Below are 15,404 nucleotides of genomic sequence, written 5' to 3' on the forward strand. Positions count from 1 at the left end.
ATTTTGTATACAGCAAGCCCACCACTTTTGCACATTTAACTTGTGCACATTCAGCTTTATGAAGGGGCAAAAAAAAAATACTATTTTTTAAGGGGCAGAAAGGGGGTGGGGTTCCAGGAAAATGACTTTGGCACAATGGGTTTTGATCACAATGAGTTTCGACTAGACACAATTTTGGCTTTAGGCGTGATCCCCGGAACGCAACCTCTGCATAAGCTGTGGACTTACTGTATTACACTGTCACTCTGTGGCATCATTTTGCTAAGGTCAGCAAACCTCAAGGCATTTGAAACTCACAATATTTGCTGTGTATTTATTTATCTTTGAATCATTTTGACTTAACTAATATTCCTAAAACTGCTAACTGCCTTAGTGGTTAGCTGCCTTAGGCATCCCCAGCTTTGTGGAAAGAGAAGGTAGGGATATAAATATTAGTTTTAGTTTTTACCCTTGACGTGTCATAAATAGGTGCACCTCATGAGAGTATACAGCAAAAGATAAGAAGCAAAAACTTTGTGGGAAAGTCGTAACTTTCCTTTGGTTCAGCAGTGCCTGTCCAATCCTTGTTGGCCACGTCTCTCTTCCCAGTTGCCATTGAGGGTGTCTCTTGGATGAAATGTCATGAGTTGTTGCCTTTCATTTATGAGAAACACTTAGAGTAGGGGGAAATCAACTTGAGGAACTGTGTTTCTCCCTCCAGGAGTGCCACAGCATTTCTGAGAGCCAGTGTGGTGTAGTGGTTAAGAGCGGTAGACTCATAATCTGGTGAACCGGGTTCGATTCCCTGCTCCTCCACATGCAGCTGCTGGGTGACCTTGGGCTAGTCACACTTCAAAGAAGTCTCTCAGCCCCACTCACCTGTTTGTTGTGAGGGAGGAAGGGAAAGGAGAATGTTAGCCGCTTTGAGACTCCTTAGGGTCGTGATAAAGCGGAATATCAAATCCAAACTCCTCCTCCTCCTCCTCCTCCTCTTCTTCTTCTTCTTCTTCTTCTTCTTCTTCCCGCACTACCAAGCCCCACAGGTCCTCCAGTTTGTCTAGAGAGAGTGCCATCTTCCTCACTCACTGCATTGTTGGGCACAGTCTTGTGATTATCAGAGAGCAGTCTGCAGGCTCTGATATTCTTGGGAAGTGTATCTGCACCCTCAGCTTCTAGATAGCGGTGTAAGTCTGCCTGGAATTGCCAAATGAAAGGGAGCCACAGGGAGGCATGTGGTGAGGTAAGAATTCAGCCAGCGGAAAAGTAATTTGTAAACAAAGCTCAAGGTGACCCACCCCCCTTTATAATCTAGCCCTTCTCTCCCTGTTGCAATGGAGAATATTTGTAAATGCATCTCGGTTACTCATTCAAAAGCCTTTTTTCCCCTTCCAGGGGAGAAAAAAATATTTTGTTTCAGCAAATTCCTCCTGCATTATGATTCCTGCTAGTGCAATTGAATTGTGGGTCAAAGAGCTCTTCATCCAAGGACTTCCATTTAAAAGCAATTCCTTTATTTGCTGCATCTTAAAGGGCTGAATAATTGGCTGGTTTTAATTGAAGCTGTTGCTTTCTGCTCCTTGATATTAGTAAGGTCCAAGGTTCTTTTTCTTATATGTAATCCATAATATTGACCAAGTTTGGCCTGTTTTCATTTCAACGGAAGAGCCACTTGTCAAAGAAGGAGAGGGGAAAAACAGCAACAACATGATTTTTTTTTTAACTTGAGTGCATGGAAAAGCTGTTTTGCAGGGTTTTCTTTTTCATTTGACAGAAGTGTCATTTAAGCATTCATTTATTTTGTAAGACTACATTGATGAGCGGCAGCAGTTGGTTTCAGAATAAGAGTGAAACTCTGGTGTCATCAGCATACATTACAATATTGAACCATTTAAAAGACATTAAACACTGTTCACATGTTAATACCAAAGTGGTGCTGTTTTCTGTGCTGAATTATAATCAAAGATCTTTAAGATCATATTTTATTATATGTAATATTTCTCAGTCTTTATAGTATATGGTTCTCTTTGCAGAATACATTGGAAGAAATCTGCTATTTGCTGCTTAATATTCCAGGGGGATAACTTTACGTTGATTTGACAGCTGCTATTATTATCCTATGGCTGTAGAAATCCTATACACATAGATTTTCCTGCTCTTATTAGACATCTTATATTTGTGCCAAAAACATAATTCTTGGGGATATTGACTTTTTATTTGGCAATGGATATCTACTTTCATACATACACATTCTGTGAGTCAGTGGAAGACTAGCTACGTAATTAAATATAGATCACATCTTTTAGACCACTTTACAACTGAAACCAAATAATAATGTTGTGCGGCAATATCTTCTTCCATCTATGCTATCATAGAAACACAGAAATGGGGAGCTTAATTCTTTGGAATGAAGAATTGAACTAGTATTGTCTTTGACCCAAATATTATTTATAGAGAGAAATGGAATGTTTTAACATATAAGGCAGTTTAATCTTTAGAATTCAGAAATTGCTCAGATCTTGAGGAAAAAATAAGGTGCAACAGATGCTTTCAAAATTAAATTCTCCTGAAACCTGTTTTTGCTGCTGTCTTTTCATTCTTTTGTTAAGCTTCATTAAATTTTTACTATTCTGATGGGAGCCGCCCTGAATGGTTGGGGAAACCCAGTCAGATGGGTGGGGTATAAATAAAATTATTATTATTATTTATTATTAATTACTCTACTAGCATGAACAGCTAAATAGCTATGGAAAATGCAGATTTGTTAGTCAATATAAGAAGAGGCTTTCTCCAGCAAAGGCTGCAGGTTCCAATGCCAGGGATGGAGAAAAAGAGGAAATGGGAACTGTGGCAAGTGTCAACTAGTGGAAGGAGGCATTCACCTGAGTTTCTTGCTTGGGCGAGGGACTATAAAGCAGAAAGAGGTAGCAGAGGTCTTCCTTGTCACTTCTGTTGAAAATATCTCTATAGAGACAGAACTATTCAAAAGCAACTTTTCAAAAGAAAGGCATAAATTCCCTCTAACCTATTTTCCCCATCAGACAGGAACATACAGAAAATATGTTTTACTGAGCACCCTGCCTAGCTTGCCAGTACCTTGGCATTTATAGAACATTATACCTTATTCTTTGCTTGTTTTGTATGTTTACATACAAATTGCATTTCCAAATTTGGTCCCCCAGCATTACAAACAGGAAAGAATTAATTGTTGGCATCATTTTGTAGTATGCATATATAGAACCATAGAATTGTAGATTTGGAAGGGGACATGAGTCCAACCCCATGCAATGCAGGAATCTTTTGCCCAATGAGGGGCTTGAACCCAGGACCCTGAGATTAAGAGTCTCACGCTCTACCAACTGAGTTTGTAGAGCTTTAAAGTTTTCCAAGTACTTCATGTACAGTATCGAAGTAATGATTGTAAGGTAGGGTGCTAAGATGTATCTCCATATTGCAGGGGTGGACGCTGAACATCAGAGAGCATGGTGAGCCAAGTGAGTTCGTGGTACAGGTGAGGTTGGAACCAAAGACTTCCAGGTTCACAGCTCAGTCACTTCACCACAGCACGACACTGCAGTGCAGATGAGAAAGTTTGGAGGCCACAGTGAGTCACTGCTGGGAGCTCTTTACTCTTCCAGGAAAATTAAGCTCTAGGAGAGTTTTTGGTACAGCCTCTGGAGAAGACAGCATGTAAAATCCCCCTCCATAATTAATATTTCCATGTGGGGCAGTAAGATTGGACCATCAGAGCTTCCAAGACCAACTTGTCCCGTGGTAGTGTGGGGCAGAGGGAAAGGGCTCAAACTGTGCAGCATTTTATATTGACTTTAAAAAAAATTATTTCAGTATGTAATAAAATCATATTCTTTTTGCGTTTTCGTGAACTGTGTGCAAAGGTAGCAGTTCCAGCTATACAGCTGTTTTATCTTTCCAGAGATGTGCCAGTGTTGTGGACTGTAAACAACATTGTTTTACAGTGAAAAATATGTCTAATATAAGTACAGCTTGAGCAGCTTGCCATTGAGGGTCTGGGAAAAATATAGCTGTAGCACTTAGATATTCTAGCAGAGTTAAGAGATTAAGAGGAAACAAAGCCGTACAAACAAAATTACCTGGAGTGGTAGATCACCATAAACAACATACAGCTTTTTAAAGTGTATTCATAGTATTTCAGAGGCAAAAAAGCAGAGCAGCTCTACTTAATGGAGAAAAGACTAAAGATACAATGATATTGCACCAAGACATCAGTGAAATAGCTGTCTGTCATTCTCAGTAGTGGCATTAAGAAGTAACTGAGGGTCTTAGGAAATTTGAATCAGTACTGGGCCCAGATATATTGATGCAGAATTTCTGAAATTGCAGTGTAATACCTCAGTTGAGCAATAGCATGCACTCTGTGTGTCTTCCTGCTAAAAAGGATGACATGAGTGTAAAGCTAAAAGTAAAACAACCACAAAAAGACAGCACCAACAAAAAAAGAACCTGAAGGAGAATTTATTGGTCAAATGCCCTGCCCAACATGTTCCGACAAATGTCTTCTTCAGGGGCAACAATTACAAGCTGTCCTATTTCAAAGGGTGCTTCAGAGTTATAGTTCATGCTGCATGTTCCTCCAAAGCACCTTTTGAAATGGGAGACCTGTAATTGTCACCCCTCAAGAAAACATTTGTCTCCTTCAGCAGCAGTTTCTGAGGTCCACCCCCCCCCCCGCCTTCCTCACTCTCTCTTATTTATATAAAGCTGTCAAGTTATTAAAAAGCCAGGAATTCTATGTGTGTCGTTGGTGCTTAGTGGTAGCAATAAGAGCATTTGCAAGGATTGCTTCCCCCAGTTTTTGTGTGCAATCCCATGCTATTTTACAATCTTCCATGACCAGCAGCTGAGATTGTTCATGGAATTAGGTCAATTTACACTTTTCCCATGGAGGCAGTTACGCCCTTCTCATGACAGCTGATCCATGCTTCTTGATAGCGATACTTGTACAATGGCAGCAATATGCATAAACCAAGAGTCACCAATGCAGCACCCACAGGCACCAGTGTGCCAGCAGTAGATCCTATGGCACCTGTGAAAGGTCTCAGTAAATTTCCCCTCAAAATGTACAATGCATGAGAGATGTTTGCTGTTCCTGCTCATTTCCTGTTTACACTGGCTCAGCCTCTCCTACATTGAACATGTCTCCTTAAACATGCCCACATTTCACTGGATACCAGGATTAGATACCCTTCCCACTTCTAAACAGCAGAGAGGTGAAAAGAGCTCCTCTCTGCGATCAAGTAAGGCAGTGAATGATTGGGGTGCATGCCTGCACCATTTTGTGTCCCTGTCTCTTTCCCCAATATTTCAAATGTGCTGGCCATTTTGTTGTGCCATGCCTCGGCTGCAGCCATTTTGTGACCCGCAGCACTTTCTCAAAACTCTACTTGGACACTTAGCCTCATGAAGGCTGTTTTCATCATTCATCTTAATGGAGTCAGTCCCTAGGAAGGAACTGTGGATCATCAGATCTCATGGCCCAAAAGAGGATATTCTGCAGCAGAAGGGATCCTTTCAACCTTCTTAAAACCTCCACAGCTGGGACTTCCACAACTGTTCAGAGCAACTTATTCCACTGCTGAGGTTTAGACATGGACACCTCCACTGGCAGGGCTCATCCAGCACTGACTTTGAGATCTGTTGCACCCTAAAGTGAGAATCATATCTCTAGGACTCCCATGTATGCAACATGTACACATAAGGAAGATTTACAAATGATGAGCACAGTGGGGGATTTTTCTTATGCTTTTAGTATTGTAATGTCACTTATAGTGATGTCATGTAGTATGAGCATGGAAATGGCTTCTCCCATTGTGGGCAACAAGTTTTGCCAACGTCACTTGGTGCAGCTTGGCTAGCCAATCCCTAACATACCCCAGTTCCCCGGCCATGAGTAGCTTAGGCCATCTGGATAGAATCCAGTATTTCAAGGGTTGTGGTGCTTATTCTATATCTCATCCTCCCAGATATGTGGAGTTGGAACCAAGAACCTCTCTTCATTTGCTGAACAATGACAACAAAGAGTATTGTGGCACCTTAAAGACTAACAAATGTCTTGTGGCATAAGCTTTTGCAGTCTGAAGCCCATTCTGTCAGGTGCATGGAGTGGAATCTTAGCTGGCAGAAAATTCCAAGGTGGGAAATAAATGGCAATGAGATAAAAAAATACAGTCTGTGATAATTAGGGCGTAGATAAAGGTTCAGTAAGCACATTTGGCGAAATGTGCCACAAAAGTTTGTGCCGTAATAAATTTCTTCATTTTTGTTGTTGTTTGGTCGTTTAGTCATGTCCGACTCTTCGTGACCCCATGGACCAGAGCACGCCAGGCACTTCTGTCTTCCACTGCCTCCCGCAGTTTGGTCAAACTCATGCTGGTAGCTTCGAGAACACTGTCCAACCATCTCGTCCTCTGTCGTCCCCTTCTCCTTGTGCCCTCCATCTTTCCCAACATCAGGGTCTTTTCCAGGGAGTCTTCTCTTCTCATGAGGTGGCCAAAGTATTGGAGCCTCAGCTTCACGATCTGTCCTTCCAGTGAGTACTCAGGGCTGATTTCCTTAAGAATGGAGAGGTTTGATCTTCTTCCAGTCCATGGGACTCTCAAGAGTCTCCTCCAACACCATAATTCAAAAGCATCAATTATTCGGCGATCAGCCTTCTTTATGGTCCAGCTCTCACTTCCATACATCACTACTGGGAAAACCATAGCTTTTTTTTCCTCTTCATTTTTAAGATGCTGCAATACCCTTTGTTGTTTCTGCTGCAAGAGACTAACCTGGCTGCCTCTCTGGAACATTTGTATAATAGAGTCTTTCCCCAAAGGTTTTAGTCAACTGTCCTTTATAAATCCTAGCATCTTATGCCCACAACCTCCTCCTCTGCTTCCTGCGAATAGAATCCTGTCACCCTGTTCTGCTCATCAAGCCAGTAGACTCAAGTTGAGCTCATCCTGGCTTCAGACAAGTCCATAGTTCAACAGGACTGAACAGCTGTGGTTTCCCTTCACTCCCCCCCTTACTTCCTCCTCATCCCATCTCGTTCCCTACTTCTATTAAGGCTTCCCCATTACAGCAAGAAGGAAAACCCTCCTTCATAAACCCAATTAGCTGTCATTTTACTGGTAAATATTCAATTCAGGTTGTCGGCCAGATATTTTGCCCCTTGTAATGTAAACAGCATATTGTGTTATGCAGGATCATAATAGCTCTAAATGGTATGTAGCTGAAAATAAATATAGATACAGCATGCTCCCCTTGCGGTTTGTGTTGCTGACTCTGCCCCCACCTGCCCACCCCTCGATGTGGGCTATGCCATGCATATGTTGTCTCTGATCAGAACAACATGCACACACTTTGCCCTCTTTAGAGAGGAACGTGTGGTTCTTTGAAGGCACGGTTTTAAACAGATGGGGATGTTAACTGCACCAGATTGCAGGCTCACGGAAGGTGTTGCTGCTCAAGAGAAGTGAAGCAGTATACTCTCCCCTGTGACTTCTGGCAAGTGCAAAGTGCCCACCTTCCTCAGGATTATGGCTCATAAAGTGCAGAACCCCGGGAAGTTCTCCCATGCACTTATGTGCTGCACATTCCCGTGCAAGTAGGTATATGTCAAAAACACTGGTAACTTCCTGCCCTATCCTGCCATGATGGGGTAGTGATTAGATTAAGACTGGGAAGACCCAGCTTCAAATCCCCATTCAGCCATAAAGCTAACTGGGTAACCTTGGGCCAGTCACCTCTCTGCCTAACCTACCTCACAGGGTTGTTGTGGAGGTAAAATGGAGAGTGGGGAACTATATACAGTGCCTTGAATGCCTTGGAGGAAAGCCAGGATAAAAATGTAATCAATATTGTTGTTTCTTTACCATCAACCTCTTCTATTAAATGAAATCTTTTGCTGCTGCTGTAGAATGTACTTTATGCTAACAGCACCCTAGGGGCATTGAAGTACCCCAAAAGAGAGTTTATAATTGGCTTTATGTGGTACCTGGAGGTGTAGGGACGTATAGAGAACTGATATTTTAATCTTATAGATGACTGGAGGAGATCTATTTTGATGTGTTTAATGCACAGGTGATACTTTTTTAACAGGCCATATTTATAGGTGATGTCCCAAATTACCTGTATGTGTTTTATTTTTATGGTTTAGGTGTTCAGACGTAATAATGCTGGGCTTACTTGCTAGAAATCCTGGTAAATAAAATGAAGTTCCACCAGTATGGTTGGTGCAAGGTTGCACATTGTTTCCTTGTATATTTTCTAAGGGGTTTTCCCTATCACCAGACAGAGAATTATGAACGTTTCCTTTGCTGGAAATAACCATAAGGATGAAAGATACAAGAGAACCCTGATAATGGCACAACCAGAAGCAAATACATACACTGTTGTGGGCGTTGTATATGTCTGTGACCTTTTACTACTTTTGTGAACAATTTTTTCGAGTCGGGGTGGGGAATGTGGACTGGATGTTGCTGGACTACAGCTTCCATTGTCCCTGACCTTTGGCCATGCTGGCTGGGGCTGATGGGAATTGGAGTCCAGCAACATCTGGAGGGCCCAGGCTCCCCATCCCTAATTTATAGGATAATGCCTCTGGCTAGCTAGGGAGGAAGGAGAGCTCTCGAAGCCAATGAGAGAAGTACAGCCATTCATCATCTCTGGCACTACTCAGCTGAGAATATTGAATGGAAAGGGCAGGCCAAGTTAACTGTGAGTGAACCCAAGATGTTTTAGGCAAAGAAGCATCTTGTAGAATGGAAGGGACCTGTGTTGATATATGCAAGGAGCCACACAGTTGACGGAAAATCATAGTTAATAATGGTAGAATTGGCAGGGGGTCAGTTTTGTCACCCAGCTTTCAGAGATGTAACCAGCAGCATCCCCACCTATACAGTTGGCATCCTTAGCTTAAACATAAGAGCCTTAAACAGTGGCCCTTGAGCCACTTCTGACAATGTTTGGTAGCCCCTTTGCTGCAGTTCCCGAGATGCTCAGATTAAGTCTGTGGATTTTGCAGTCTTGGGAGGGACAGGCCAGCTGGTGATCTTAAATGATAATTATAACCCAAAAACTGGTGTTCAGAAAGTAGCTGTGGGAGGTTTGGGGCACAGAAGAAATTCTAAAAAGTGGAGCATAAACTGTTGTTCTCTAAGAACAGGCATATAGTTCAGACACATAATTAAAGTTTCCTTCAAAAAAAAAAGAAAAAAAAAAGAGGGGGGCAAGATTGTGAGCAGACATTGGCAGTAATCCAAAATTCTAATTTCTGACTATGATTTAATTTCAATTTTAAATAAATCGGTTTTTAATTTAAAAAGAGTGAGCTTCATAACATTAGCAATGATTGCAACATTAAGCGCAGTGCTCACAATCTAGCAATATAAAACATTATTTATATCTGAATCGTAAACAGCCTTTTGAAATGGATTATGGTTTTTCTCCCTATTCTAATACAACCTGGAGGGTACTAAAAAGTGTTGTGTGAAATTAACATTCTGCTGACTTTCGCCTATAAATGAGAAGCGAGCTATTAACATTTGTGTATTTTCATTATGTAAATTGTGTTAACACATGCCCACAAATTGCCACCAGCGATACAATAATTTTCTCTCAGTGATCATAATGTGTCCAAGTGAGTCATTTTGATTATGACATGCTAATTACATATTGCCTCCCCTTTTTTTCCCTTTTCAGATTCAGAAAAACCAGGGATCTTTAATGGTAAGCTTTATGAGTTCGGGAAAAAAATTCACTTTTCTTTTTCCTGATGGCTGCTTCCTTTGCATGCTTGAATGCCTTGTTTTAAACTTAGCAAATTGCATTTTGTGGAAAATGCAAACCTTTAACTGCCTGTATTAGATTAGGTACCATTAGAAATAATAGGACATCCTGAGCCGCGATGTTTTTATAAGAGTTTGCTGCTGTTGATTAATCTTGCTATATTTTATTGCATTAATGATTTTTTCTTTCCACTCCACTGTAAAGATATTGCATATAGCCTAATACTTCTCTTCTCTCTCCCCCCACTTCTCCTTTCCATCACAGCCCCTCCAGTTACTCCAGTGCATTGTTGATGAGGTGAGTCGCCGTCTTATGTGCTTTCACTCCTAAAGTCATTCCTAATGGACTGGAAAGCTTATATTTTGTTTCCTAATGAAGCACAATGGCCCAACGTCCTCAACTGCGAGACAAGTTGCCTTGTGCGGCTCTGAGCTGCTGAGCGCTGGCTGGCCTTGTCCTGCTTTGTGCTGTTTCCTGACTCTTCCTATTGAATCCTTGGCAAAAGGAGGCGGTTTCCAGGAAAGTCTCTTTCTTTCTCCCTCTCTCTCTTTTGGATAACAGAGACCCCCAAAGGCCCCCCATATTAATTGATCACCTCTCCACCTTGCCAGATGTGATAATGCAAAGAAATGGAAGTTGTCGTTTTGCCTTTTAAATGAGGCAGGCTTTTGTGCAGCTCTGGGTGCGCAAAAGAGGACCTGCTAAAAGGGGTCAGGGTTGAACTGTAAACAAGAGCAGTTTTGAATGTCACCTCTCCATTCGGTTTTACCAAAGGGAGAAAAACCAAAAACGGCAGGAGCCCTGTTGTTCACACCTCTACCTGAACCCATTTAGTCCTGATCCAGTGATTTCTCAAGAGGAGCAGAAACTCTGATGCTTACTTGAAGCTCCCCACCCACAAGGCCTGCTCAGAGTGTTTCAGCGGGTGAAATGCATGAGTTGTCCATGGCATGGCTCGGGTGGGATCCAGCTACTGAATTTAGTGGTGAATCCTCTACATGCAGGACAATTTATATTTACCTTGAAGCACATGTGGGCCTCTGGGTCAGGGCATGTATCCCCACCCCCACCCCCTCGACTACTAGTGCAGGCCTAAGGAAACAGTATTACTGTTTATCTGGATTTCCAGTTGCCCAAATTTCTGCATGCCTGGCCATTCAGCTGTGGAAGGGCACAATGTGTATTTTTGTTCAAATGCTCCTGCCATTTACATGCACCACATTTAATCTGTGTCCACCCACCACCCCACTCTTTTTTGTCACAATACTATGTTTCTCAGAAAAGAAGAAGCTGGGAAACTGCATTTTATCCCAGCCACAGGACCTTCATTTTTGCCTCTGTGCATCTTTTATCAACCTGGATTTGATTGTGTGTCTGCTTTGATTTTTAATATAGTGTATGTATCCACATTGTCAACACTTAGGTGCTTGCTCTGCTAACCACCATTTTCTTTGGGAGACCTGGCTTCTGATTGGATAATCATAGTTGCCAGATTTCCCCTTTCAGAGCTAACAAAATATTCTTCCTTGCGCTCTGGTGGTGGTAGTTGTTCACCTCTTAATCACTTTAGGAAGCAACAGCGTAAGTGAAATTAACCCACAGCAGTTGAAATTCAGTCCTACACATAGGAAGCAGGGCAGATCTAGCACACTTTTGCCTGGAATGGCAGCCCATCTGCTTAGTTCCAGAAGTTGATTTCCAGAATCTTTCCCTGCTTTATCAGGGAACTGCACTTACCAGAGCAACTTCTGATGAAACAGGCTGAGCCTGGAATTGATGTGACAGAACCAGAAACTTGGGAGGAAAGGAATTGGGCTGCATGTGGATGGAAATGGTTTCTGGGTGCCTTGAGAAGTAGCAAATCCCTTTTTGCAAATCAGGGCAAACTTACACATATACATACTTATGTTTGCATGTGTATGATATGCACATCTGTAGATTTCTGGACACTTGGTCACTGTGTGTTTGCATTTGTGTACTGACTTCATTGTGACTGAAGGTATACATAAGCTCTACCTGAGGTCTTATGCCTGTGTTGGCCCATTCACACATGCATGCTCTAACTTGGTGTGGCTTTGAGTTATGATCACACATGTGAACAGATGCCGTGTTGCGTAAGTGGAATGTAACTGCAACAACTTCTCCACACGTGACTTTGTGTGCACAGAAATAACACCCTTGGAAGTGTCTGAAAGCCCATTATGTCCAAACTACAGGTTGAGATGGCTAACCACGGCAAATCGTATTTCAGAGCAAACCACATGCCATGTGGGAAGGTGACCTTCCCTGGTGGTGTTGATTTCCAACTCCCAGCAGCTCCAGCCAGCAGGTCAATGGTCACAGATGATGGGAGTTGTAGTCTAACAACATCTGGAGGGCCACAGGTTCCCTATCCCTAACATAGTGTCTTAAACCGCCATGCACTGTGTAGATGATGTCTGCATGTGATCAGGCTCCCTATGCACATATTTAGAGACAAGTGGACACTCATGTGGGCCATTCTTAAGTTATATTTTATGTGCTCTTCCTGACTCAAGGGTTGTATCCAATGTTAGTCATACTCAGATCATGCCCATTGAAATTAATGGAAATTTTTCTAACTTAGGTCCATTAATTTCAAAGGGTCTGCTCAAAGTAAGGCTAACATTAGATACAACCCTCAAAGACAAATCTTGCCAAATGTCCTGCTTCTGTTTTCAGTTTCCCTTCTCCCACCCGCCACCATGAGGACTATAAGCTTAGTATAGTTGTTTGTTTGTTTTGTTGAAAGAAAGAAAGAAAGAGAAGTTCCAAGGAAGCGGTGCCACCTGATTCTGAGCTACATTCTGTGCAGAATGGTGCAATGAAAGCCATGCTGGTTTCTAGGCTCCCTGCCTTCCGATGGAGCTGATTTCCATTCCTCCTTAGGGTCCTGGCGGGTGCCCTACGGTTTCCCCTTCTACATTGGCTTAATAGCAGCCTGGTTTTGTTTTCCCTCCTTGTTTCTCTCTCCCTGCTCCCCTCCCTCGGCTCTTTTTAAGATCTAGCCCTGTTGGGGGAGAATAATAGTTCCCACTTATTGTGCTAATGTGTGTGTCTCTTTCTAAATAAGGACCTCATGAGAGAAGGTCTGTTTGCTTTCTGGTATGGTACAGCTGCTGTTGTTTTCAGTGCATTTGTGATAACGTGAGTGTTCGCTATTAGAAGTGTTTAGTGTTCTAAGACTGATGATCTCGGGCCAAATGCTCCCCTCTGTGGCAACTTCATGAGAGCAAATAAGGGCTGGCAAAGTCCTAAAATTCACAGGGTAGGTGCGGGGTGGGGGGAGCAGAGTCACTCCCCTCCCTTTCAGTCTGCAGCTGTTTCTGCATGGCAATTTTTTTCCTGAACCCATAGATAGCAAGATACTTTTCCCAACTTAGGCTGGGTACTTTACTGCACTAAAGTTATGTGCATATGGAGGCTGCCAAGGACTGGTAAGAGGGTGGTCTGAGGGTTGGGAATGGGGCATTTGCATAGGGCCACATCCATTCATGGGGTCCACCTTCTGGAGTGTTTTAGGAACCGATCATCAGACCAGTTAAGCTAGGTCAGCCTTCCCCTGTGCTGGCTGTGGCAGAGAAGAGTTGTAGCTGAAAACTTTTGGAGGTCACTAGGTTGGCAAAGTAAGGGACGCGGGTGGCGCTGTGGGTTAAACCACAGAGCCTAGGACTTGCTGATCAGAAGGTTGGCAGTTCGAATCTCTGTGAATGGGCTGCTCCTGTTGCTCGGTCACTGCTCCTGCCAACCTGGCAGTTCAAAAGCACATCAAAGTGCAAGTAGATAAATAGGTACCACTTTGGCGGGAAGGTAAACGGCGTTTCCGTGCGCTGCTCTGGTTCACCAGAAGCGGCTTAGTCATGCTGGCCACGTGACCCAGAAGCTGTACGCTGGCTCCCTCGGCCAATAAAGCGAGATGAGCGCCACAACCCGAGTTGGCCACGACTGGACCTAATGGTCAGGGGTCCCTTTACCTTTACCTTTAGGTTGGCAAAGTCTGCTTAATCAGAACCAGCAGCTATGCTCATCTGCACTGGTCTCTGCTGTTCCAGGATCTGGCTCTTGAGGAGGCAAGATATGCATCTTGGTAGACTTGGACTTGATGTCGGAGGGCTGTTTTGTGTAGCCTTGATGCTTTGCTGCTACTCCTTCTGCCAGGCATTTCAGGTTGTTTCGCAAACGATAAAAATGGATAAGCTGACGAAAAAGGGATCTAGCAGAGGAACAGCAACAGAACAGGTCTCAAGATCACTGTCTAATACTCTCGATCAATTAAATTAGAAATAGCAATAAGCCCCCTGGCTTGTTTCTGACTATTACGTTTAAAATCACCACTTCAACATTTCTACGGTGTGTTTTCAACAACTGCATTAACTTTTTAAGAAACAAAGCGAGGGAGAGAGTGCCATGCAGAGTTCCATGTATGCCTCCATCTCTTGGATGTTAAATGTGTGTGTACAGAGGAGAGTCAAGTGTCAGAATGTATCTATCCATCACTGCTTCCGCTCCGGCCCAAATGTTTTCTGCTGTTCTCTTTACTGGAGCCAGAAATTGTGACCTTACCCATGTGCATGATTCAAAGGCTAGATGAGAACAAGGTAAAACTACAGGTAGGAATAGCTGAATAATTACCTTTAGGCCAACCTGAGAAACAAACCTTCCCAAGAGGCTGAACTCATTTAATGGTTCCTAAAAACTCAATCTTGCGGGTGTCAATGGTCATGCTTGATTATTTGCGGCAGTGTTTTATGAAAAAGCAATAAGGCTGCATGGGGCATTTACGGAGGGGTGGAAGCGAACAATAAATGGGCTCAGTTCTTTGAGGGAAGGTCCCTTTGGTGGACGCGGCCACTGAACGCTTTGCACATATCTCTGTGCCTTTTGCTGTTTGAAACTGCAAGAGAGGGAAGACACACTAAAACATTTCCATCTTTGCTGCAGCAAGAATGGCACAATGACAAGAACCAAATCCTTTGGTTGTACAAAGACAGCAGTTGCAGCCATTGTTAATAGATTAGCCTAGACAAGTGATTTCCAAGCTGTGTTCCAGAGAGCCTCAGGTTCCCTTGGAAACTTTTTGGTGGCTCTTCCATGAGAAGTTCACTAATGGGACACAATCTTGCTGATCTTCCCCCTTCTGTGTACAGTTGGCACAGGGGCATGTTAGGTGTGCTCCCAGGGCACATGAACAACCCACACAGGGCAACAGGTGTGCCCCCAACAGGCCTGGTCAGTGCCTCGCATGAACAAAATGTTTATTTTTCAATGTTTCTATCCCATTAGGAAGAGCATTCTGACCATAAAAATGGTTTGACAGTAGAATATACCACCTCAGAAGGTGGTGGAGATTTTTTAAGCAGCGGTTGGATGCCCATCTATCAGGGGTTATTTAGTTGTGATTCCTGTGTTTCAGGGGGTTGGACTAGATGACCCTTGGGGTTCCTTCCAACTTCACAATTCTATGATTCTTTCACTAGGGGACCTCACACTAAAAGCATAGAAATAGACAGTCTGTACCCTGCTGAAGGATGCAAGGTCCCATAGTAGACAAGTTGATTCAGAAAGAGCTCCTCGAAGGCAGGAAGCTTTGAAATCTA

The 15,404-nt window shown here is 43.0% G+C and overlaps 1 protein-coding gene across 1 annotated transcript in view; it reads left to right on the plus strand.

Annotated features, from left to right (window-relative positions):
- MAP2K5 (mitogen-activated protein kinase kinase 5) overlaps positions 1-15,404 on the plus strand; it is a 125,099-nt gene that overhangs the window by 80,534 nt on the left and 29,161 nt on the right. The window contains exons 19-20 of the mRNA XM_081840704.1: positions 9,703-9,729; positions 10,054-10,086. Of these exons, the coding sequence (XP_081696830.1) occupies positions 9,703-9,729; positions 10,054-10,086 (60 nt within the window). The remainder of the gene's footprint in view (positions 1-9,702; positions 9,730-10,053; positions 10,087-15,404) is intronic.

This window comes from Podarcis erhardii (genome assembly GCF_964252035.2).
Source record: "Podarcis erhardii genome assembly, chromosome: 14".
NCBI classification, from domain to species: domain Eukaryota; kingdom Metazoa; phylum Chordata; class Lepidosauria; order Squamata; family Lacertidae; genus Podarcis; species Podarcis erhardii.